General features: G+C 42.1%; 1 protein-coding gene across 3 annotated transcripts; it reads left to right on the forward strand.

The window, feature by feature from the left end:
- The first annotated feature begins 416 nt into the window (after positions 1–416).
- On the forward strand, positions 417–26,785 carry noct.L (nocturnin L homeolog). 3 transcript variants are annotated; one of them, XM_018256384.2, is made up of 3 exons: positions 417–1,012; positions 24,196–24,465; positions 25,146–26,782. In XM_018256384.2, exons 1-3 carry the CDS (start codon positions 748–750, stop codon positions 25,979–25,981), a joined length of 1,371 nt encoding a protein of 456 aa, XP_018111873.1. In that variant the 5' UTR covers positions 417–747; the 3' UTR covers positions 25,982–26,782.

The following is a 26,785-nucleotide window of genomic DNA, read 5'->3' on the forward strand; positions in this document are numbered from 1 at the left end:
GTGATATTTAAGACCAAGTGAGAAGATAAGGTCTCCTGATTCTACAGGGAAAACGATGGTAGGGAAGATTAAAATATAGGGGTGGGCAGCTATTTTTTTCCGTGACAACCTGGTTAAGAAAAGCAACAGAAGTGGAGCAGAGAGAAAGGTAGTGACAGAACAGACAGGCAGCCTGAGTAAAGAAGAGAGAATTTGTGGAGACAGGGCACAAGACAAGTTGTGTAGACTGAACCTTCCTGCCCTCACAGAAACACGCAGTCATAAACGTGATGTCATATGTGGGGGCTTAGCAACAATGAAGCGAACCCTCCCGCTTGTGAGTCTAGTTATAGAAGCCACTCCCTGCACATTAAAATAGCTCTAACCTCCCCCCCCCCCCCCCCGCTTCTCGTCGCTTTCAGTGATCCCATTGTGCTTACTGCACAGGGAAACCCAATACTGGCCGCTACCATCACTTGGAAAAGCGGGGAAGGGGTGTATGTCACGCTGTGAATTATGTAACTCGTTGTCGCATTCATAAGCTGCCAACTGAGAAACACCCCCGCGTCGCTGTTCGCCCTTCCCAAGGGTTGGAGTTGCTGACGTCACCGGTGCGCTGATGTAAGAGCCGGTAAGAGAGGAGAAGTCCCACATCTGTAGTTCTCAGTGTTGCCATCCCGGACAGTTTGCTGTGCTTATGGTATTCTTAGATCTCCCCTTAGAATAGTGACCCTTCATTTATCCTTCCTCAAACCAACGCACCGCGTGATGTATCAAAGCCCGGCGAGCAGACTGTCTTCGGCGCTAAGAGACGCGTTAGTCCCGTGCGCATCTTCTTTGCGCCAGCAGTCGCCAGTCAGGAGGAGAGCCATCCCGACTCCAGGACAGGGGCCCCTGTTTGGGCTCAGCTGCTGCCACAGTCTTGCTGGCTGGATCGGGGAAGCCCCGGGAGCAGGACATAATAGTTCCGCAGCGGCAGCCACAGCAGCAAGTGCGACTACAGGGACAGCGGCTAGATCGGCCTCTAGAACTGGTGAGTAGAAGAGTCATGTTGGACATTGAATTGCTGCTTCATAAACACAATCACACACCTGCTAGTTGGCTTATTTCCTTCAACGCCTTTAAAAGGAGAGGAGACTGAAATGAATATTCCAGCCACTGATGATGTGGTTCCAGTGATGCCATGTGATGCACTCAGTTTGTCTGTCTGTCTCTCTCTTGGCTAATGGTGGCCATACACAGGGAGATCCGCTCGTTCTGCCATGTTGCCAAACTCTCCCCGGTATGCTCACATCGAAGTGGGTGATATCGGCCAATGATCGGATCAGAACGGAGGCCAAAAGGGCAGTCGAAAAATGACAGATGCAACGGGATTTTTTACCCTAGCCAAAAATCAATCGGGAAAGCCTGTCAGAGGGCTCTGCACACGGCCCGATAAGATGCCGACTTGGTCCTTATAGGTGGCCATAGACATTACAGTTACGATCTTTCCTGGAAAGATCATTTGTTTCAACACACACGTGTACAGCTGAATAGATATATATACAGGTAGAAACAATACAATTCTACCTGTATCTGATCAACAGTGGCTGATGTTTGGGTTCCTTCAAAGGCGCCCAACCGACCCGCACTATCGACGAGCCGACCAATATCCAAGTGTTATGCCGATATCGGCCGGCTTGTCTCCCACCATACATGCACCGAAAATCGTACAATTTGTTTAGTACAATATTATATGGCCACCTTAAGATCCCCAGAGACCACTAAAGCTGGCCATACACTATAAGATCCGCTTGTGTGGTGGAGCTCAGCAAAGGTTCAGATCTTTTCCCTGATATGTCCAGCTGAATTGGACAATATTGTTGGCCCTAGGGCCAAACAATCAGATTATAGTGGTGGGGATAGGAGCCATTGGAGCGAGGACCTCATCGACTAGCAGATACAGTCCTCTATCCAACAGTTCTGGATATACTTTAAAAGATCTGCTCATTTGGCAAGAACGCTGAACAAACAGATTGTTTACCTAGGGCCAGACTTTCAGATTGAGAGCGCATCATCAGTTCTCACTCCCACTGGATTTTTAAGCCTGTCCAATAAATCTCTGCCCGATTTTCTGCCAGATATCAATCAGTGATGTCCGTGCTAGGTCACAAAACAATCGGAACTTTCACTGACATGCCCACCTTGAGACATATAGTTATACAGGTATGGGACCTGTCATACAGAATGCTCGGTAAATGGGTTTTTTTTCCAGATAATGGATCTTTTCGTAATTTGGATCTTCATACCTTAAGTCCTTAATACCTTAATAAGGATTAATTATATTTTAGTTGGGATCAATATAACTGCTTGTGTCTGTTTGTCAGGTCTCTAGGTGACTGCTTATGTTCCCTACTGGGGCAGTTGGAGGAGCAGCTCTGAGCAGTGATATTCCACTACAGTTTTTAAAAGAAACAGTCTGCTATTTAAAGTTAAATGTCTATGAACATTTTCATTCATCCAGGTCATGATATACAGCTTCTGGTATAATTAAATGTAAAACAACTGGTACTTTTTTTTTTCTCTTTTTGGCTATTTAAAAAAGATTTTGTGTTTAGGTAAGGTAGAGGTAAGCTAAAATATAAAAGTTAGTACAGGTATGGGATCTGTTATCCGCAAACCCGATATCCACAAAGCTCCAAACTACGGAACGGCTGTTTCCCATAAACTGTATTTTATCAAAATAATTAAAAAGTAAAAAAAAAATTTCCTTTTTCTTTGCAATAATAAAACAGTATTTTGTACCTGATCCCAGCTAAGATCCAATTAATTCTTATAGTGATGGCAGAACAAGCCTGTTGGGTTTAATTGGCATTTAATTTTTTTTTTTTTATGCACTGCTAGTTCGGAATACTTGTACCATTGAGCACTATTACAGTATTTAGCTCTTCTCTGTCCAAACTCCATCTCCCACAATACCTTGCAGATTTCTGTTTTTTTTTTTTACATGTATATTATTAACAGCACTGTGAATCAAAGTCTTGGCTGGAGCAGATCTGACTTCTTCTAAAAGGGCTCATTTATGTGTACAAGTCGGCATGCTTTTAACCAGAATTCCAGTGTAACTGTGGTTGCAAGGAGGTGATGCGGCTGTCAAAACATGCAATTGCGCTTCCACTGCAGTGATCTGGAAAGTTTGGGTAAATGAGCCCCACATTGTTTCAGTTTACTACCCCTTTAAGCCAACCTGAACAGGTGTAAGGACTGCAATCTCTGCAATAAATGGGTCCTTGAGATGGTTCAGTCTGGATTCACTTTGCTCAACCAGTTTAGTAAATCTTCCTGCTCAGGCTGCACTACAAGCTGTTATTTATAAATATATAATTGAAATGAAGGACACTGTTTACTATGCTTAAATTACTTGGGGGCCGATTCACTAACTTCGAGTGAAGGATTCGAATGAAAAAAATTTGAATTTCGAAGTATTTTTTGGGTACTTCGACCATCGAATTGGTTAAATTCGTTCGAATTCGAACGAAATCGAACGATTCGAACGAAAAATCATTCGACCATTCGATAGTCGAAGTACTTTCCCTTTAAAAAAAACTTCGACCCCCTACTTCGGCAGATAAAAGCTACCGAAGTCAATGTTAGCCTATGGGGAAGGTCCCCATAGGCTTGCTAACCTTTTTTTGATCGAAGGATTTTCCTTCGATCGTTGGATTAAAATCGTTCGAATCGTTCGATTCGAAGGATTTAATCGTTCGATCGAACGAAAAATCCTTCGATCGATCGATCGATCGAAGGATTAGCGCTAAATCCTTCGACTTCGATATTCGAAGTCGAAGGATTTCAATTCGAGGGTCGAATTTCGAAGTATTTTTAACTTCGAAATTCGACCCTTAGTGAATCTGCCCCTTGGTGTTGAATCCATTTACATCGTCCCCAAGTAGAGTTTTTTCCTCTTTGTTTACGCTGCATCCAATCCAACTACTTACTCGCTACAACCCATTCAACACAGCACTGATGAATCCCCTAATAGAAAGTCACCTACAGCTATTCTCTTTATGTTGTCTCATTTCTAAGAATTTGGCCGCAGTGTTAATGCTTGCATAAGCCAAAAGAGCACCCTAGCCTTGCTGATGTCTGTGTTGAGTGGTACTTACTCGCTGGCACTGGACTGACTAAACCCCAGGTGCCTTAAAGGAACAGTATCACCTAAAAATTAAAGTCTTTTAAAATAATGAAAATAAAATGGACTGTCATGCTGCACAGGTAAAGCTGTTATGTTTGCTTCAGAAACTCGACTATAGTTTATATCAACAAGCTGCTGTGTAGCCATGGGCCAGATATTCAAGCTGAAAAAGGAATAGAGATACACAGCAGATAACCAATAATTGTAGAATTGTAGTAAACAATGGAATTCCTCAGAACTTATCTGTTATTGTACCTGTGTTTGAACGGCTGCCCCCATGGCTGCACAGCAGCTTGTTTATATAAACTATAGTTGTGTTTCTGAAGCAAACATATCGGTTTTACTAGTGAAGGGCAACAGTACACTTAAAACATTGAAATTTTTTGGTTTTACCGTTCTTTAAATCGGAGGTTCATTTATAAGCTTTTATATTTTGGTGACCTTTTGAACTTAGCAGATATGTTAGTATTGTTACGGCTGATCCCAGCAACCAGCTAGGGACTGAAATGCAGACATGATTAACTATACAGATACACAGATAGTTAATGTTTAGGTGTTTATATCTTATGTTGGGCGGGCATGGCCTCCAAACACAGCTATTAATTGGCACTTGCCTCAGAGCTGAACATAAGGCTAGGAAAATGGCTGATTTCGTTGAGCAATGCAAAACCTCGCATTTCGGGCTTAAATCCACCACAAGGCCATACAAGCATGAGAGATTGAACTGCCATCTTCCTATGCTTGTTCACAGATTTTCCCAATGTAACCATTGTGCAGATATCATAACGATGATCATAACAGTATTGACTGCCTGACGTGCATCCTATACTTGTACTGCATTAAAGAGGTTGATCACCTTTAAATTAACTTTTAGTATGATGTCTATGACAATTTGCAATTCCGTTTCATTTTTAATCATTTGTGGCTTTTGAGTTATTTAACTTTTTATTCAGTAGCTCTCCAGTTTGCAATTTCAGGTCCAATCTACCCTAGCAACCATGCATTGATTTGCATATGAGACTGGAATATGAATAGGAGAGGGCCTAAAAAGAATGATAAGTATTAAGAAAAAAAAAAAAACAGCAGTAACAATACATTTGTATCCTTACAGTCGCCTCGACAACTAATCTCTTTTTCAGGGCGACAATCTCCCCAAACTGCCTTCCCGTGGGCTAGAATGAAAAATCGCTAGCAGGTAGCACTAGCGGCACTTCGTTTTCCGAAGTTTCCTCGTGAGGCAACTTTGGGCGACTTCAGAAAACATAGAGCCACGAGTGCTATCCCGCTAACGATTTTACCCTAAAGGTGAACAACATCTTTAAGGCCTAAGAGTGGGCTTGATAGGTTAGACTTTGATCTAAAGATCTTATTGCATGGCATCTGTTATTTTGTTCATTTTATGGGAAAACAAATGTGCTGCATGTGCATTAGTGATATTGGATACTGCTATATCCCAAATGATTATGTTCTATAAAGAATAACAAACACACCATGAAAACTGGGCGCTCACAACTAAAACTGCTGACACCTAAAGATGTAGCTATATTTTATTTTTTCTAACTGGCGGTGTGTGTGTGAAACTGCCAGCACTGGAGTTAACGTGTAACCTTTGTAAGGCAGAATGTGCAGATTATATGGGTCATAACTTACTGGTGAGTATGAGGAATGTGACAGGTAGGCAGTTTGCTTGTTGTTTGTCATGTGGTTTCTTTGAACTCTGACTATTATAATCATCCCCTGTAATTATATATAGCTTCACCTTGCTGGTGCCAAGCTGTTGTCTGTGAACAATACATGCAAATGCTTTAATTAGGGTGTTGTTGGCCATTTATAGCACTATTTATATCAGCTTGGAGCAGATCGGAAGGAAACAGAGATATGTGTGTGAGTCAATTTATTGGTAAACGCTAATGTATTCCGTTCCAATCTAAGGGTTTGTTTTCTATGAGTCACAAATAAACGGCCATAATTGAGTGCAAAGTTATTATTATCTACCTAATATATCCTTTACAATCACTTTATTAGGCTGGGGCACAAGGAGTATAAAGCTGGCCATAGACGCAAAGATTTGATCGTATGAATCGAGAATTCGTATGATTTTTGGACCGTGTGTGGAGAGTCCCGACATTTTTGTCCGGCGGAGACCGGTCGTTTGGTCGATCAGACAGGCTAAAAGATTTCTGTCGGCTGCGGGTAATATCTCTGCGTGTATTGCCGATCATACGATTTTCAGTGGGAGACTGTCACTGGGTTTGGTCGGACATAACTTTCATACGATTGCTGTCAGGGGCAGAACATCGGCTGATCTGTTCTGTACTTTATTTGATCAGAATGGTTAGTGGCAGGTCTGGAGATGGGAAATGATTTGTACGATCTGATCTTTGCGTCTATGGCCAGCTTAAGCTTTCAGCCTGCATATTTTTTCAGGCTGAGAGAAGCAGAACCTCTCCGTGTGATAGACGAGACGCAGCAGGGCAGAGGTCAGCTGAAATACACAAAAACAGGCTTTTTCGGGGTGACCTCTGCTCCACAGCATGTGACTGCATGCAACTGGAATTTGTTTGCATCTATGGAGACGGGGCAAGGAGCGGATCTGCTTTTCTCAGCCTGGAAAAAATACACAGAACGAGAGAGGCGGAGCCAATGCTCCATGTGCCCTTGACCATAGGAATATTCTCTCTTGACATTTAGAGAGTTGTTATAGACTGTACCCAGAGATTTGTGAATATCTGCCAGCACACCACTTTATCACACTCTGATTAATATATATATATATATATATATATATATATATATATATATATATATATATATATATATATATATATATATATATAAATATATATAAATATATAGACAAATACAAGAGTCCTCTGCACTCAACTCATCAATGGGTTGAGTGCAGAGGACTCTTGTATTTGTCTATATGTATTTTGTAAAAAATAGTGGTTAGCACAACTTTCCCTTGTTTTTTATATACATATATATATATATATATATATATATATATATATATATAAATAAACACAACCTGTAGCAGCACGCTCAATAATAAAGTTAGAGCGTAGTGTTGCACGCCCTTAAAGGAACAGTTCAGTGTGAAAATAAAAACTGTGTTAATAGATAGGCTGTGCAAAATAAAAAATGTTTCTAATATAGTTAGTTAGCCAAAAATGTAATATATAAAGGCTGGAGTGAACAGATGTCTAATAAAACAGCCAGAATCCAACTTCCTGCTTTTCAGCTCTATAACTCTGAGTTAGTCAGTGACTTGAAGGGGGGCCACATGGGACATTTCTGTTCAGTGAGTTTGCAATTGATCCTCAGCATTCAGCTCAGATTCAAAAGCAACAGATATGATCCATGTGCCCCCCCCCCCTCAAGTCTCTGATTGGTTACTGTCTGGTAGCCAGGGTACCCAGTCAGTGTAAACCAAGAGAGCTGAAAAGCAGGAAGTAGTGTTCTGGCTATTATATTGGACATCCAGTCACTCCAGCCTTTATATATTACATTTTTGGCTAACTAACTATATTAGACACATTTTTTATTTTGCACAGCCTATCTATTTACCCAGTTTTTATTTTTACACTGAACAACTCCTTTAAGGTGATACTGCCAATACTCTCCTCCTGCATGCAAAAAACACACCGAGGCAGCACTAACAAATTGGAAAAGTGTATTGAGTGAAAAAATAAAGTTACAGGCTTTGTTTCGGGCAAGCAATGAGGCGTATATTAAGCCATATATAGTATTTTTGGCTTGATAAAGGGCACCGAAACATCAAATAAACTCTTCTTTTTTGCATAATATACAAACCCTGAGTGTGCCAGCCTTTTGCTATACATTATATATATATATATATATATATATATATATATATATATATATATATATATATATATATATATTCTAACCAACATTTCAGGAATCTAGGGCTGGAGAGACCCCATGTGGCCACATTGCACTATTTCTTGACCAGTCTTGATCAGCTGATGACCCAACTTACCAGTTATGACCATTGGCTTGTCAGAATAGCAGTGGCACACAGTCCCCTGTCTTAACTGACCAGTCACCCAAGGCTCATCTATCACATGAATGGGACTGGCCATGTGATTACTGACTACATGCCAACAATCACATATCCAGAATTATGGGCTGTGCAGCCAACATAAACTTCCTTTCTTTTCATATTGATAACAATATGGTCTCTGTCAATCATGACCGTAAACCCCAGTGACGGATTCAATTTAGGGGGTTATTTATCAAAAGTAGAGTTTTAGAGGTTTGTGAGGTTTTTTTTGTTTATAACTGGAATAAACTCACAACTTGAATGTTTTCTGATTTATAAAAAAAAACTCAAATGGAAAAAACTCGAATCATGGATTCGGGGTGAAAAACTTGAATACTTGAATTGATCATGTTTTCGGTGAAATCACTGAATTAATCGAGTTCTTGAGCAAAACCCACTGAAAAAAAACTCAAACATCATGAAGGCTACAAACCTCTCCAAATGGTTCAAGGGACCTCTGCTGTTGACTTCTACATGACCTCGACTGGTTTTAGCTGGAGTATTTTCGGATTCAAGCTATCTTCTGTGTATAATAAATCTCTTTAACCCAAAAATTCAAGTTTTAACTGAAAAATACCCTCAAACTTGAATACAACTTAACCTTTAATAAATAACCCCCTTAAAGTTGCATTTGTTTATTTGCTATAGAGGCAACACGTAGTTGTATATATGGGACTGTTCTGTATAATTGAATAAATACTGCTTGGCATATACTATACAGAATGTGCAGTCATTCCAGTAGGTGCCGCTGTCTGCATTTCCATGCCCGTCCTCCTCACGTGACGTGAAGTTTCTATTTCATGGATGTGCCCATTACCAGACAGCAGCGTTCAGTAGGCTGGCAGAATAAATTGCTTTTCACAGGTGCGTATCCCAGCACAGCTGTGCCCAAGGGGGCAAAAGATGTTGGCAACCTGCATAGGGAACCTGTGAGGGCAGTGCTGGTGGGTGAGGCTGGTGTATATATTCAGCACAGAGATCTGCGTACTGCTTCTTCTAATGGCTGCAGACATATTTAATAACAACCATGCCCTGTCCTTAACTCCACATCCAAGGGCAAGAGGAGGTGTGTGCTTCTATAAACCCAAAATAATCCACAGACTGAGAGTCCTTTAGCTGTGCTTAGGGCAGGCATGTGTCTCTCGTTCACTATTGCAGCAGTGGTGCAGAGTGTTACAGTTAAACAAATGGATCTTGTCTCAGGCTTATATAATTATATGTACAATTTGCAGTAACCAGTTGTTCGTTCAGCCCAGCTTGCCCTCCTAATGTTATGTCTGCTTCACTCTCCTAGGCACATTCTCTGTTTGTTAGCTCAGGTTTTCTTGGGGAACTGGGGGAGATCGTGGAACATATTCTTTGGCTTTAACTCTTTTTATGTGCAACAGCTATAGCCTTGTTAAATTGTAAATACGGGACATTGTTAGGAAGAATAGGCACTAATAGAACAGATGTTACATACTGATAAGTGAAGACGTGAGTGCTGGTAGATAAACATAGGCAAGCTCTTTCCTATGAGCAGCTAATAAACTACTTGTCTGATATAGAACAACAAAGCCTATTTGTAGCAATCTACACAATCCACTTATTTCCCTATGTACATGGACTTGTATACTCTCCATATTAGGAGATGTCTCCTGTATTAGAAGGCAATATCTGTGGGACACACATTCCTCTCCCTGATTGTGGTAGCAAAACTGCATTGCTGACTAATCTGCATGCTGTACTCATCACTTCCATTGCCCTTCATTGGCATTCTCTGGTGCCAGACACATTATTCAGGCTCATTTCAGGGACCAAGAATGCAGCCAGGATAATGTACAGCATTTGCTAAACTCTAGGGCTCTGCTTGTTATGTACAAAGTCACCTTCGTAAGTCATGCAGTGATCTATAATTAAGCCTGTCGCTGCTAGTCAGCAGGTTATTTAGCTTCAAACTGCCACGGACTGATAATAACTGCTGACTCTGCCCCTCCTGAGTGATTCAACAGCTTATCAGCCCTGTATGGGGGCAAGCCAATGGCCAGGTACCCAACAGCAAATTTAAAATGCTGTCATTGCAAATGAGTGATATTTAGCTTTGTTCCTTTTATATCATCACAGAGTTCCTTATCAACTGCAAATAACCCTTTAGTTGCTACATTATCTATAAATTGGGAACGTCCCCTGCCATAAAATATAAGGATATTAGAAGTAATTGAAGAGTTTCATGGCCATATACAAACAAGAGGCCACAGGCTGAGTTCATATAACTCCAATATAACTTAGAATATCCTCATAATTTATAACAGGGTCATAGAGGTACTGATTATAACAAATTACGTCATAATGTGCCATTTTTATTACTGTTTTCTTTGTCTGATATGTTTTATATATGTTTAAATTATTTTGTGAATAAGCTGGAATATATATCCTTATAATTGTCACTTAGACATAAAGCCAGTGCCTACCTGTCCAATGAACGCCCGCAAACACATATCACAATACGGGTATGGGGTGCGTTATCCAGAAACCAATTATCCAGAAAGCTCCGAATTACAGAAAGGCTGTCTCTCATAAATTCCATTTTATCCAAATGCTTAAAAATGATTTCCCTTTTCTCTGTAATAATAAAACAGTAGCTTGTACTTGATCCAAAGATATAATTAATCTTTATTGGAAGCAAAACCAGCCTATTGGGTTTATTTAATGTTTAAATGATTTTCTAGTAGACTTACGGTATGAAAAGATCTGTTATCCAGAAAACCCTAGGCCCGAGCATTCTGGATATCAGGTCTCATACCTGTATTTAAGACTAAGCTAACACATCTTCTTTAATTAATATAACAGGGGAAGGGTATACACATCAGATACAGATCACTTACAAATACCATCCAATGCTTTACACAACCAGAGACAGATCTACTACTCTATACTCAACTGAGCAACTAATGAACAATATGGCATCTACTTGTCTATTTACAAAAGTGTCTTATTACTCAGAATGTAGTGAATCATAGTCAAAATATACCACTCCTGTGTAGCACAAAAGCAGCTTGAACTCTTACAGGCACAGTAACACCAAAAAAATTAGTGTTTTAAAATAATGAAAATGTAGCCCTGCATGGGTGTGCTTCATAAACGCTACAATAGTTTAGCCCTGCATGGGTTTGCTTCATAAACGCTACAATAGTTTATATAAATAAGCAGCTGTGTAGCCATGGGGGCAGCCATTCAAAGCTAGAAAAGGCTCAGGTTTACATAGCACAAAAGATAAGCTCTGTAATATGCAATGAAATTCAACAGAGCTTATCTGTTATCTACTGTGAATCCTGTGTTTGAATGGCTGCCCCATGGCTACACAGCAGCTATATAGTAGTGTTTCTAAAGCAAACACATCAGATGTACCAGTTTAGAACAACGGTACATATATTTTCACTACTTTAAAACGCTTTAATTTTTTGGTGTTACTGTTCCTTTAAAGGGTTTATTAAAGGAAAACTATACCCCCCAAACAATGTAGGTCTCTATTAAAAGATACTGAGTAAAACAGCTCATGTGTAAAACCCTGCTTCATGTAAATGAACCATTATCATAATACTATACTATTTTAGTAGTATGTGCCATTGGGTAATCATAAATAGAAAATTGCCATTTTAAAAAATAAGGGCCGCCCCCTGAGATCGTAAGATTCACTTTGTACACATACAAACCACATGTAAGGTCACATGAGCCAATTAACAGACAGAGATCTGCCTTTTGCTTCCTCACTTCTTCCTGTTACAGTTAGTGTTGTAGTATTTCTGGTCAGGTGATCTCTGAGGCAGCACAGATAGAGTCACGAAATGGTGGTTCAAGGCAAGAGATGTAAAAGGGCAATATTTATGTAAATATATATTCCAGTTTGGTAAGATTCTTTAATATGTCATTCAATTTGATATAAACTATCTGTTGCTTAAGTATTCATTTTGGGGGTATAGTTTTCCTTTAACCTTTGGGTTAACTTTTAGTATGATGCAGAGAGTGATATTCTGAGACAATTTGCAATTGGTTGTCATTTTTATTTTTTAAGGTATTTGAGTTATTTAGCTTTTTATTCAGCTGCTGTTTCATTTGCATTCTAAGCAATCTGGTAACTAGGGTCCAAACTACCCTAGCGACCATTTGAATATGAATAGGAGAGGGATTGAACAGAACATTGAGTAATAAAAAGCAGCAATAACAATATATTTGTAGTCTTACAGAGCATTTTAGATGGGGTCAGCGACCCTCATTTGAAAGCTGGAAAGAGTCCGAAGAAAAAGGCAAAATAATTATAAAACTATAAAAAAATTAATTATGAAAACCAGTTGAACAGTTGCTTATGTGAAGTTTGGGGGGATCACAGCGGGATTGTTAGCATAAATGCAGGCCACTCCAAAGTGAAAAGAAAAACAGTCCGTTTATTTTGAAAACAAAGAGCTTCCAGCAGCATAAAGTCCAGCAATAAACAAAATAGCTTACTTCAGCGTTTTTAAGTTTCCAGTACCCCCAAGGTACTATCCAGGCTTGGTCTGTGAGGAAAACACCAGGAAAATATCCACCTGGCTATCAGGCCCCACAGGTCTCTGAAAATACAGCCATTCCAACCCAACAGCCCAGCCCTCCTGTGCAGCTCCTTCTCTCACACACTGCACACCTGCTGCTGATTCCCTTAAACACCCCTTGGCTGTCCAGCCCACCTTCTGGCTGCTTAACTCTCTGGTGTTTCTTAAAGGGAACATTCTTAAATGGATGGCTCAGAACCTAAAAACCGGGGATACATATCTGCCATCCACTATAAATCCCGTCCGGCTTGTACATATCCCCCCCCCTCTGCCTCAACCCAGGGGAGGTGGAGGCACTAGTAGAGCCTAGACAATGGACTCGGGACAGAGCATCCGCATTCATATGCTGTTTCCCGGGTCTGTGCTCTACAGTATATTTGAACTCCTGGAGTGCCAGGAACCATCGGGTTACCCTGGCGTTTGCCCCTTTTTTCTGTTTCATCCAGGTGAGTGGGGCATGATCAGAGATCAGACGGAATCTCCTACCTAAAAGGTAATAACGGAGGGAGTCCAAGGCCCATTTAATGGCTAGGCATTCTCGCTCAACTATTGCATAGTTTTTCTCCACTGCAGTCAGCTTTCTACTGAGAAACACTACGGGATGCTCTTCCCCATTAATGACCTGTGATAGGACAGCTCCCAGACCTACGTCTGAAGCATCCGTCTGAACAATAAATTCCTTTGAGAAATCTGGTGCCACCAAAATGGGGTGCTGACAAAGAGCGGACTTGAGTTCGAGGAATGCCTTTTCAGCATCCATGTTCCACTCAACTATGACTGACTTTCGACCTTTGGTCAGGTCAGTCAATGGGGTTGCTACTGTGGCAAAGTTGGGGACAAACCTACGGTAGTACCCAATCATTCCCAGGAATGCTCGTACCTGTTTCTTTGTTTTAGGGCGGGGCCAGTTCTGGACAGCATCTACCTTATTTAGCTGGGGTTTTACTAGCCCTCTACCTACAATGTACCCAAGGTATCTTGCCTCTTCCATCCCTATGGCACACTTTTCAGGATTCACTGTGAACCCACCATTTCTCAGGGAGTCAAGAACTGCCTGGACTTTAGGCAAATGGGACTCCCAGTCCCTACTAAAGATGACAATGTCATCCAGGTAAACGGATGTGTACCTCTGATGGGACCTCAAAAGCTTGTCCATTGCCCTTTGAAACGTAGCTGGGGCAGTTTGTAAACCAAAGGGCATTCTTTTATATTGAAAATGGCCATCTGGAGTGGAGAATGCTGTTTTCTCTTTTGCCGTCTGGGTTAGGGGTATTTGCCAGTACCCCTTGGTGAGGTCTAAAGTGGTAATATAACGGGCAGGACCTAACCTCTCTATAAGTTCATCTACCCGGGGCATAGGATAGGCATCAAATTTGGAAATTTCATTGAGTTTTCTGAAATCATTGCAGAATCGCAGAGTACCGTTGGGCTTGGGTACCAACACAATGGGGCTTGACCATTCACTCTGTGATTCTTCAATAACCCCTAACTCCAGCATTTTTTTTTACCTCCTCTGAGACAGCCTTCCGGCGAGCTTCTGGAATGCGGTAAGGTTTGAGACACACCTTTACTCCCGGCTCTGTAATTACGTCATGCTCTATGACATTAGCGATCCCAGGCAAATCAGAGAAAATATCTTTGTTTCTCTGCAGAAACTCCCTAACTTGCTGGGTCTGGGCTTTTGACAATGCTGTAGCTACCAGGACATTGTCAGCACCAACCTGAGACTCAAGTTTCCCACTAGCCAGTGCTGAAACTGGTTCTCTATCCTTCCAATGCTTTAACAAATTGATGTGATAGATTTGGTAGGGCTTTCTCTTACCAGGTTGGTGAACCTTATAGTTTACCTCACTCACTTTTTCTACAATTTCAAATGGGCCCTGCCATCTGGCCAAGAATTTGCTCTCTACAGTGGGGATCAACACTGCTACTCTATCTCCCACCTGAAATTGCCTCACCTTAGTGGACCGGTTGTATACCGGCGCTGAGCTTCTTGGGCACTTTGCAAGTGTTCCTTAACCAGTGGCATCACTCCAGCGATCCTTTCCCTCATTTTAGAGATATACTCCAAAACACTTTTGTGGGGTGTAGCTTCACTCTCCCAAGCCTCCTTTACAATATCAAGCAGTCCCCTTGGCCTGCGCCCGTTCACTAACTCAAAGGGAGAGAACCCTGTGGATGCCTGAGGCACCTCCCGAATTGCGAATAAAAGAGCAGGTAACAGACAATCCCAATCCTTACCATCTTTTTGTACCACTCGCTTAAGCATGGTTTTTAAGGTCTTATTAAACCGTTCCACTAAGCCATCTGTCTGAGGATGGTAGACAGACGTACGTAACTGCTTTATCTGGAACAATTTGCACACACCTGACATCACCTTTGACATAAATGGGGTACCCTGGTCAGTGAGTATCTCCTTGGGAAACCCTGTCCTTGAAAACATCAGAAACAGCTCATGGGCAATGGCTTTAGATGTGGCATTCCTTAAGGGAATAGCTTCCGGGTATCGGGTGGCATAATCAAGGATTACCAAGATATACTGATGCCCTCGGGAAGATTTTACCAGGGGGCCTACCAAGTCCATTGCTATACGTTCGAATGGTACTTCAATAATGGGTAAAGGCACCAAGGGGCTGCGAAAATGAGAAGCCGGAGCCGTTAACTGGCAGGTGGGACAGGATGCACAGTAAGTTTTTACCTCGGATTTTAAACCTGGCCAGAAAAAACGATCTGTGATTCTTGCTTCGGTCTTCTCTGCCCCCAAGTGTCCACCCAGTGCATCATCATGCGCCAGGTCAAGTACCATTCGTCTGTATGGCTTTGGAACTAACAGTTGTTCCACCACCTCCTCACGGACCTTGGTGACTCTATAGAGTAGATCGCCATTTACAGCGAAGTGCGGCCAACGCTTCTCTGCACCTGGTTCTTGGGCGACCCCATTTATCACAACCACTTGTTCTCGGGCATTAACCAAGGTAGGATCCTGCATCTGGGCAGTGCTAAAGGCTCCCCTTGACACATCTATATCAGGAGATACGGGACTTAATGAATCATCCTCATCATCCTCCCCAAGCATTACCTGTAATGGGAAGAAATCCCCCCCCTCAGAGGATGGCTCGGGCCTCTGACCAGGATCCTCAATTACCTTATTACCCTTTTCCAGAGTTTGGGGCTGTGACACAATATCATTTTTACATTCATGCATTATATCATTTTCAGAACCCCTTGGGTTTTGGGAACCCACCCCCACCCTCAAGTCAGTGGTTTTCTTCTCCATACTGTCCCATAATTCCCAGAACTTTGGAAAGTCACGCCCCACAATAACGGGGTGTAGCAGTTTACTCACCACTGCCACCTCATGCACCACGGATTCCCCATCAACAGTGATGGTCACTGGGACTAGCGGGTAAGACCGGGTATCTCCGTGAATGCAAATTACCCGGAGTGACTTGGACACTGGTTCAAATTTGCCAATAACACTGTCCAATACCAGGGTCACCATGCTCCCCGAATCCAAGAGAGCCTTGACTGGAACCTGATTAATGTAGACAGTGCACTCAAACTGCCTCTCAACTGAGTCAGGGCATGCAGTGCAAACTTTGTGGGCATAACAGGACAGTTGCTGGAGAGCCCCACACTCCATGGGCTCGTCCTTCAATGGGCATTGTGCTCTAGTGTGGCCCCAGGTTTGACACCTCCAACATTGCACATTCCCCCCCTTCCAGGGTGAAGAGGTATCTGTGGGTACCCCTTGTCGGGCAGGGGGTGACACGTCTCCACTTTCTTTCACACTGAGCCTAGGACTCTGCGGGGAACTTTTCCGGGCTGGCGTAGATTTCTCTGGACGTGAGCTGGTGAACGGTCGATGACCGGTGGGAGCAAGTAGTTCCTCGGTAGCCGTGTACCTCTCAACCATTTCGACCAGCTGATCCGCAGTTTTGGGGTCCCCATGATTCACCCAACGCTGCAGGTCAACAGGGAGGGACCGAAGATAACGATCTGTCACAACCCGCTCCACAATTTGGGGTCCATTCAGATCCTCGGGTTGCAACCACTTGGTAACCAAATGGATAAGGTCATGCATCTGTGATCTAGGCGGTAGTTTAGTTTGATACTTCCACTTGTGTACCCTCTGAGCTCTTACTGCAGTGGTTACCCCTAGGCGGGCCAGGATCTCTGCTTTTAGCCGATCATAATTCATGGCGTCATCTGGGTTAAGATCGTAATACGCCTTTTGTGGATCGCCAGACAGAAATGGAGCTATTAGGCCGGCCCATTTATCTCGGGGCCACCCTTCTCGCTCTGCAGTCCTCTCAAAGGTGGTAAGAAAAGCCTCCACATCATCCGTGGGACTCAGCTTTTGGAGAAAATAACTTGCCCGGGTGGTTACCGGGTTCCCCTGGGCCATGACAATGGACTCACGTCCAGTAGCAAACTGCTGGACAGCCTCAGCCAACACCTTGGCTTGATTAATTGTAGCCTCTTGTAAGGCAGTTGCCTGTGAAGTTGCAGACTCTCGCAACGCCAATAATTGAGCATCTGTGGAGTGCTGGTGGTTAATGGTAGCTTCGTGTAAGGCAGTTACTTGTAAATTTACAGACTCTCGCAAAGCCAATACTTGAGCCTCCAGGCTCTTTTGCTGGGCCTCTATAGCCTGCTGCTGCACCTCTGTAGCCTGTTGCTGCACGACCATGCTCTGCTGAAGCTGCACTGTAGCGCGAGACATTTGCTGCAACAGTTCCTCCATTTTTAGCAAAAATAGGTTACTGTCTCTTTAAATGTCAGTTTTCAGGAAAAAAAACTTTTTCTTTTTTTTTTCTTTGGTAGTGCCTGCCCGCATCCGAGCACCAGTTGTGAAGTTTGGGGGGATCACAGCGGGATTGTTAGCATAAATGCAGGCCACTCCAAAGTGAAAAGAAAAACAGTCCGTTTATTTTGAAAACAAAGAGCTTCCAGCAGCATAAAGTCCAGCAATAAACAAAATAGCTTACTTCAGCGTTTTTAAGTTTCCAGTAACCCCAAGGTACTATCCAGGCTTGGTCTGTGAGGAAAACACCAGGAAAATATCCACCTGGCTATCAGGCCCCACAGGTCTCTGAAAATACAGCCATTCCAACCCAACAGCCCAGCCCTCCTGTGCAGCTCCTTCTCTCACACACTGCACACCTGCTGCTGATTCCCTTAAACACCCCTTGGCTGTCCAGCCCACCTTCTGGCTGCTTAACTCTCTGGTGTTTCTTAAAGGGAACATTCTTAAATGGATGGCTCAGAACCTAAAAACCGGGGATACATATCTGCCATCCACTATAAATCCCGTCCGGCTTGTACACTTAGAATTGGTCATTCTATAACATAATAAAAGTTAACTTAAAGGAACAGTTCAGTGTAAAAAGATAGGCTGTGCAAAATAAAAAATGTTTCTAATATAGTTCCTCTAATATAGAGGAAAAAAGATAAATATATAGGAAGCCTGGTATTTTTTTCCAGAAAAGGTGGCAACCCTAGTCGGGACTTAAAGGCTTGGTTCACCTTTAAAGGAATTGTTCAGTATAAAAATAAAAACTGTGTAAATAGGCTGTGCAAAATAGAAAATGTTTCTAATATAGTTAGTTAGCCAAAATTGTAATGTATAAAGGCTGGAGTGACTGGATGTGTAACATAATAGCCAGAACACAACTTCCTGCTTTTCAGCTCTCTAGCTCTGAGTTAGTCAGCGACTTGAAGGCGGGCCACATGGTACATTTCTGTTCAGTGAGTTTGTAATTGATCCTCATCATTCAGCTCAGATTCAAAAGCAACAGATATGAACCATGTGGCCCCCCTTCAAGTCTCTGATTGGTTACTGCCTGGAAAACCAATCCTTGGAAACCAAGAGAGCTGCAAAGCAGGAAGTAGTGTTCTGTTAGACATCCAGTCACTTCAGTCTTTATAAATAACATTTTTGGCTAACTAACTATTTTAGAAACATTTTCTATTTTGCACAGCCTATTTACCCTGTTTTTATTTTTATACTGAACAATTCCTTTAAAGGTGAACCACGCCTTTAAGTCCCGAGTAGGGTTGCCACCTTTTCTGGAAAAAAAAATACCTTTTCCTCTATTAATAACATTGGGATCAACCATAATTTTTACCTGCCAGGCCAGTAAAACACCGGCCAGGTGGCAACCTTAGTCCCGACACATAATAGCAGAGCCATCACCTTAGTGTGTGAGCAGCTGCTGGGGACAGGAAGTGGTTTTATTTCTGCCCTTTCAGGTCTGTACAGTGTGTCCTGTGAAAGGAGCATATACAGGAATTGATGATGAAATATACAGCAGGGGAGGGGGAACTAGTGAAATGTCACTGTGTAATGTCTCCTGGGAGGGAGGGGAAGCAATAGTCATGTTGCCACTAATAAATATTTACTTTGCGTATATTTATATGTCTCGCATCTCCAAAGTCTTTGCTTTTTCTTATTCCTTTAATGTTCGAATGCTGCTGCTGGGGAAATGGATTTTAGCTAAAAGACTTAATTAAATGTGTGTGAATGTAAGTTGCTGTAGTTTCACATTCAAATTGTATGAGGAAAGTTGTAACTATGTGCGGCATTTACATTCAGAGATGTCCCAATGCCCTTGACTGTGACGTGGCTTCTTCTGTCTGTATGTGGGGTCAGACAGGCTTATAGGCAGACAGGCTTATATACTGGCAGACAGGCTTATATACTGCCATGTGCCTGAGCAGAAGTGCTGAGAGGGAAGCACAGGTGAGACGCAGGTAGAATGGATGCACAGCTCACGTACACCATGGGCTTGTTGGAGCAGGGATACCTGTCAGCGAGAGGTAGGAGTCTGATCATCCTGTTTGTTCTCAATGACTGACTGTGTCTTTAGCTCGACTAAAACTGTAAATCCATTGTAATGTGGGGGCTGTAGTACTGACTGCCTGTTACCTTGTTCTGAATGGCATGCACACTGGCTGACTTAACTCTGAGTCATCTCTTCTGTTAGCAGCTCTATTAATAATCAATGTACTACACAGGCACCCGTGTCTTCTGCTCAATGCACTTAATGGGTCGATTCACCTTTGAGTTAACTCGTAGGGGCACATTTACTTAGCTCGAGTGAAGGAATAGAATAAAAAATACTTTGAATTTAGAAGTATTTTTTTGGCTACTTCGACCATCGCATTGGCTACTTCGACCTTCGACCACGTTTCGAACTAAAAATCTTTTAGTCGAAGTACTGTCTCTTTAAAAAAAACTTTGACCCCCTACTTCGCCACCTAAAACCTACCGAACCTCAATGTTAGCCTATGGGGAAGGTCCCCATAGGCTTTCTAGCCAATTTGTGATCGAAGGAAAATCGTTCGATCGATGGATTAAAATCCTTTGAATCGTTCGATCGAACGAATAGCGCTAAATCCTTCGACTTCGATATTTGTTAATTAACCCTCGATATTTGACCCTAAGTAAATGTGCCCCGTAATGTGTTCTAGAATGGCCAATTCTAAGCATCTTTTTTTGGTCTTCATTATTTATTTTTTATAGGTTTTGAATTCTTTGCCTTCTTCTTCTGACTCTTTCCAGCTAATTTGTAGTAATGTGCATCAAGAGAGTAACAGACACTTATTAAAACAGCATGGAATAATATGGCAGCTCCTACTTGTGTTGCCGTGCAGAGCTTTACTATAAAGATAAAAGGATAAAAAGCAAATAGATGGTAGATTTTCCCTTTTGTGATCAATATTGGCCCTTAGGGCAGAGACACACGCTTAGATTCGGGGAGATTTAGGGGCCTGGTGATAAATTGCCTCTTGTTCTGGGTGACTAATCTCCCCGAACTGCCTCCCATTAGCTAGAATCTAAATCGCTGGCAGGATGGCACTCGGAGCACTTCCTCTTCTGAAGTCGCCCGTAGTTGCCTTCAGGGATATTAGTCGCCCTGAAGAAGAGGAAATTTGTCGGCAGGCGACTAATCTCCCGAATCTGAGTGTGTGCCCTGACCCTAAACATCAATTTGTGACCTCACTTTCTCTTGTAGCTTCAGGGAGACTGACCTTCCTCTTATAAAGACAAGGTGTAATATTAACCCTCGAGATTCGACCCTAAGTAAATGTGCCCCGTAATGTGTTCTAGAATGGCCAATTCTAAGCATCTTTTTTTGGTCTTCATTATTTATTTTTTATAGGTTTTGAATTTTTTGCCTTCTTCTTCTGACTCTTTCCAGCTTTCAAATGAGGGTCACCGACCCCATAAAAAAAACAAATGCTCTGTAAGGCTACACATTTATTGTTATTGCTACTTTTTATTACTCGTCTTTCTATTCATATTCCAGTCTCTTATTCAAGTCAATACATCATGGTCATTTGAATCCTAGCAACCAGATTGCTAAACATTGCAAACTGGAGAGCTGCTGGATAAAAAGCTAAATAACTCAAAAACCACAAAAAAATTAAAAATGAAAAGCAATTACAAATTATCTCAGAATATCACTCTACATCATAATAAAAGTTTACTCAGAGGTGACCAACCCCTTTAAGGCAAATCTTCCCTTTCCAGCTCATTCACTTTCTGCCATCTACTCTACACCACCCCAGCGACATGTGAAAATACAGGTGTAACCGCCATTAGCAACCACACGAGAGGTTGCGAAACCAAAGCTGCTGGCAAGATGCTTCTGGGAGTTGTAGTTCAGCAATATTTTGGGCAGCCAGTTGCTTGTCACTAAATACATCCACATATTCACTTTGTTCTATCCTACAGTCTCACGGAAAAATAATTTGTAGTAATGTGCGTCAAGAGAGTAACAGACACTTATTAAAACAGCATGGAATAATATGGCAGTTCCTACTTGTGTTGTCGTGCAGAGCTTTACTATAAAGATAAAAGGATAAAAAGCAAATAGATGGTAGATTTTCCCTTTTGTGATCAATATTGGCCCTTAGGGCAGAGACACACGCTTAGATTCGGGGAGATTTAGGGGCCTGGTGATAAATTGCCTCTTCTTCTGGGTGACTAATCTCCCCGAACTGCCTCCCATTGGCTAGAATCTAAATCGCTGGCAGGATGGCACTCGGAGCACTTCCTCTTCTGAAGTCGCCCGTAGTTGCCTTCAGGGATATTAGTCGCCCTGAAGAAGAGGAAATTTGTCGGCAGGCGACTAATCTCCCGAATCTGAGTGTGTGCCCTGACCCTAAACATCAATTTGTGACCTCACTTTCTCTTGTAGCTTCAGGGAGACTGACCTTCCTCTTATAAAGACAAGGTGTAATCTGCTAAAGACGTGTCTCACCTACTGCTTAATCACAAGTGGGTCACATACTCATTTACAATTATGTGCTTCATCTACACTCTAGAGATTAGTAGGTCTGTAGGTCAGCCTGCTTGTGCTCCCAAACTAAAATATGGGGAAGGCTTTTCCTTACTTACAAAAACAGCAACCAGGCCATGTCTCTAGATTATTATCTCAATATACAGGTATGGGACCTGTTATCCAGAATGCTCAGCACCTAGGGCTTTCCAGATAGTTTGATCTTTTTGTAATTTGGATCTTCATAGCTTGTCTACTAAAAACATGCTGACATTCAATAAACCCAATAGGCTGGTTTTACTTCCAATAAGGATTAATTATATCTTAGTTTGGATCAAGTACAAGCTACTGTTTTATTACTACAGAGAAAAAGGAAATCATTTTTAAAAAATTTTATCAAATTTGGATAAAACTGAGTCTATGGGAGATGGCCTTGCCGTAATTCAAAGCTTTCTGGATAACGGATCTCATACCTGTACTTTTATACTTTTCTGAAAGGGTCAGAAGAAGAAGGCAAATAATTTAAAAAACGATAAAAAAGAAAAAATCAGAACCAATCGAAAAGTTGCTTAGAATGAGCTATTCTATCAGCATAAAATGTCAGAAAATATGATTGCATTGGTTTCAGTATAAATTGTTTGTGGTAAAACGTTTGAATTGTGTAGGTGCCGGAAATAGTCTTGTGCTGCATTTACTCAAACGTAGTTCAAATGTCTTAGCATCAGCCTCCAGTGCAATGGTATTTTCTGATATTTTTGTATTATCTTTCAACAGCTTTATGTATCTTATATATGACAGTTGCAGACCTTGCTGGTGATCAGAGCTGGGTGCAGGGCCAGTAGAGGAATCTGTGGAGATGTTCTACACTGTGTGTGAGATTGTGGAGGGCTGCAGGGAATGACTTGGAAAGCCGAGAGAGGGTCCCGGTCTCTAATGGAAGATGAATAAGAAATGGGGTCTGTTTAAAGATAAACAATTAAATTCATTGTCATTGACCCCAAAAACCAGATCCATATCACGCTGAAAAGAAACAGAATAGCAATGCGATTAAAATAAAAATAATAATTGAAACGTTTCTAAGAATGGACAAATATGTTACATACTCATGTAAAGGTGAACTTCCTGTTTATTGCCTTGTGCTTCCCACGGAGATTAGCGACTGTGTGTAACTGGCTAGAAGTAGATCTGTTTGTGTGGGGCAGATAGTCGAATAATGAGTCAGAAGCAAATCTATTTCTAGCTACATATTAGATTAGCCCCTTAGAGATTGTAAACTCTTGTGAGCAGGGCCTTCTGATCCTGTCCTATTATCCAAAATGCAAATGCTGTAAGATGCCATAGACAGTCACTATTTATTGGGTTGGTGGGGGCTGTTTTGGCCTCTGTGTACTTGAAATGCCAGGGCCTATTGTGAATCCCAGTCCAAACCATATTGTAAGACCCTGCTTGTTCTACATTAATAAAAAATGCTGTGTAACATATTGACAAGATGATGATGATGACGATTACTTTACTAATATGTGTGAATTAGGCCAGTGCCTCCAGTACCTTTTAGGGTAAGGTCACACTGGGAGATTCGAGGGAGATTTAGTTGCCTGGCGACTAATCACCTCTTCTTTGGTGCAACTGATCTCCCCAAACTGCTTCCCCCTGTCTTCCGACCTGCTAGAATGAAAAATCGCCTGAGGCATGGCACCCGTGGCGCTTCGTTTTCCAAAGTTGCCTGAAGTTTCCTCGTGAGGCAACTTTGGGTGACTTCGGAAAACAAAGCGATCCAAGTGCATTTCGGGGAGATTAGTCACCCAAAGAAGAGGTGATTTGTCACCGGGCGACTGAATCTCCACGTGCGTCTCTGCCCTTAGTAGGTTCTCTTTCCCTGCTCCAATCATTAAAGAAGAACTAAAGCGTAACTAAAGAAGTAGCTAGAAATGTTATACATTATGTTTGGTGCTTCTGTACCAGTCCAAGGCAACCACAACCCTATTAGCTGTGTTCATTGTTAGGGTTTAGTGATACTGTTAGGGGTAGCAGTGCAATAGGTCCCATATGTATTATGTGACATGTAATGACATCCTTTTGAATAGCAAATTAACTCTTCACTACCTCTCTCCTCTGCAGTTTGTTCCATGGGAAACAGCACCAGCAGACTGTACAGCGCTCTTGCCAAGACGCTTAGCAGTAGTGCCGCTGTGTCCCAGGAGTTACTGGAAGCCTCCCAGCATGACCAGTCTGAGCCTCTGGATCCCAAGGAGCTTCTGGATGAGTGCCAAGTGGCCCTGCAAGACCGGCCGGCCCGGCTCCACCGAGACTTTTTCAGCCTGAGGAGCGAGTCAAGCAGCCAGCAGCCACGCACATTTCGAGTGATGCAGTGGAACATTCTGGCACAAGGTAATGAGCAGAATACTTAGCAGCCTTGCTTGTCTTGGTGGGAGCACAATTCATTTTCACTGCACATAAATCTAGAGATACGTGAGCTGTAGGTGACTGAAAAGATGTGAGAAAGGACCAGTAATGATGTCAGGCGCTTATTCATATCTGGGCAAATAACACAACAACATGTTGCATATTTATATGCTGTATGGACTGTCAATTCTCCTATTATTCCTGTTTTATTTCTGTATATTTACTCTTTAATTCTATCCTGTCAGGGAGTTAATTAAAAAAATGTATACCTGGTGCTCCTGTCCTGTCACACACACACACTCTATATCCACATTTGTAGAACAACAACATTAGTTTGCTATTGCCTGCAGGGTGCAGCCTCTACTGGCAGCTGTGATCATGTGTGTGTGCTTGTATACGTGATATGTGCATCCTGATTGGGCGAGTTGGCCGGCACCCATATCGCTGAAGTTGCAGCATCCAAAAATACAGACCCCACTTTGTTATATTTCTGCATGATCTCATAGGGATTAACTAGCTCCAAAAATACAATGCGTCGGACAAAATGACTCGGCCATCCCTAGGTCACAGCTCTGCTATAATCCACTGGGGTTATTACTAAATATACAGCTGAAACAAATGTTATTATTCAAATTAATTTGGATTTTCTTTTTTTTTTCTTTAAGCTCTTGGTGAAGGCAAAGACAACTTTATAATGTGCCCTATGGAGGCCTTGAAGTGGGAGGAAAGGAAATACTTGATCCTGGAGGAAATCCTGATGTACCAGCCTGATGTATTGTGTCTGCAGGAAGTAGATCACTACTTTGATACCTTCCAGCCTATACTGAGCAGATTGGGCTACCAGTGCACTTTCTTGGCCAAACCATGGTCTCCCTGCCTTGATGTGGAACACAACAATGGGCCAGATGGCTGTGCCTTGTTCTTCCTGCAGGATAGATTCCAGCTGGTTAACAGTGCCAAAATCAGGCTGTCGGCCAGAACCTTAAAGACCAACCAGGTGGCCATTGCCGAGACCCTGCAGTGCTGTGAAACTGGAAGGCAACTGTGCTTTGCGGTCACCCATCTAAAGGCACGGACGGGATGGGAGAGGTTTAGGCTGGCACAAGGCTCTGACCTACTAGACAACCTAGAATCGATTACCCAGGGTGCCACAGTTCCACTCATTATTTGTGGAGACTTCAATGCAGACCCTACAGAGGAAGTGTACAAAAGATTTGCCTCCTCCAGCTTGAACCTAAACAGCGCCTACAAGTTACTGAGTGAAGATGGCGAATCCGAACCACCCTACACTACGTGGAAGATCCGCACTACAGGAGAGTCATGCCACACTCTGGATTACATCTGGTACTCCCAGCATGCCTTGAGGGTAAACGCTGCTTTAGGTCTGCCAACTGAAGAGCAGATTGGGCCCAACAGACTCCCTTCTTTCAATTATCCCTCCGATCACCTGTCGTTAGTGTGTGACTTTAGTTTTAACGAAGACCCAGCCAGATTATTATAAGGGCCTTCCTGTGTTCTTACTGTGATTTGTGATGTTTAGCAAGCGTGAGCGTAAGGACTGCTAAAGCTGTAACGTAAATTATCCTGTGCTATATACTTGAGATTGACTTGGTGAACCTCTTCTATTTATTTAATAATTATATAGAAACACCCTTCATTTATCGAAGCTGCTAGGACATTTGCATTTTTTTTGCCAAATATCTTGCTATAAAGGGTAAATCACCTCGAATTCTCCAGCCGAACATTTGTTTTCCTTTATTCCCTTGAGATTGTTTATGTTCAAACCAAATGCCTTTATCTGCAGAATGATGCACGTGTGTTGTTTGTAGGGCGGTGTTTGTCTGAAACGGCACATTTCGTAGTTTTTATTTTTTGTACATGGAACATTAGTTGCTTTACTAATAATCTTTATCTATGATTCTGTACAAGTCTGTCTTGTGATATTGTGTAAAGCCAAAACAGCCATACTAGGGGCGCTTTACGTTTACAGGCTGGCGAGTTTGAAGTGCAATATTTTTTAATGGATTTATTTTGCAATTTCAGGACTTCAGCAACGTTTCCATCTGCACTTTGATTGCTCCTGAGTATTCAGCAGTGCTAGGATAGTGTAACTGACAGCACTATAAGCTATTGAGGCATTCCTTTCTTGTTGGGAAAATGTTTTTCTAAAGTTTATATTTTAGTCCTTCGACAAACCGTTCTAATATGTTTTCTTTTAATGATTGTTATAAAATAAGGGCAGAGATTATTTTGAGTCCTGTTTATTTACTTGTTTGTGGTTAATAAATACCTCACAGACATGGTA

Source organism: Xenopus laevis, chromosome 1L, assembly GCF_017654675.1.
Source record: "Xenopus laevis strain J_2021 chromosome 1L, Xenopus_laevis_v10.1, whole genome shotgun sequence".
In the NCBI taxonomy this organism is placed as follows: domain Eukaryota; kingdom Metazoa; phylum Chordata; class Amphibia; order Anura; family Pipidae; genus Xenopus; species Xenopus laevis.

Bases quoted from the DNA above. Each gene is read 5' to 3' on its own strand.
- noct.L (XM_018256384.2), top strand. From the start codon at position 748: ATGTATCAAAGCCCGGCGAGCAGACTGTCTTCGGCGCTAAGAGACGCG. The intron at 1,013-24,195 runs GTGAGTAGAAGA...TCTCCTCTGCAG, and splicing joins TAGATCGGCCTCTAGAACTG to TTTGTTCCATGGGAAACAGC. The intron at 24,466-25,145 runs GTAATGAGCAGA...TTTTTCTTTAAG, and splicing joins GTGGAACATTCTGGCACAAG to CTCTTGGTGAAGGCAAAGAC.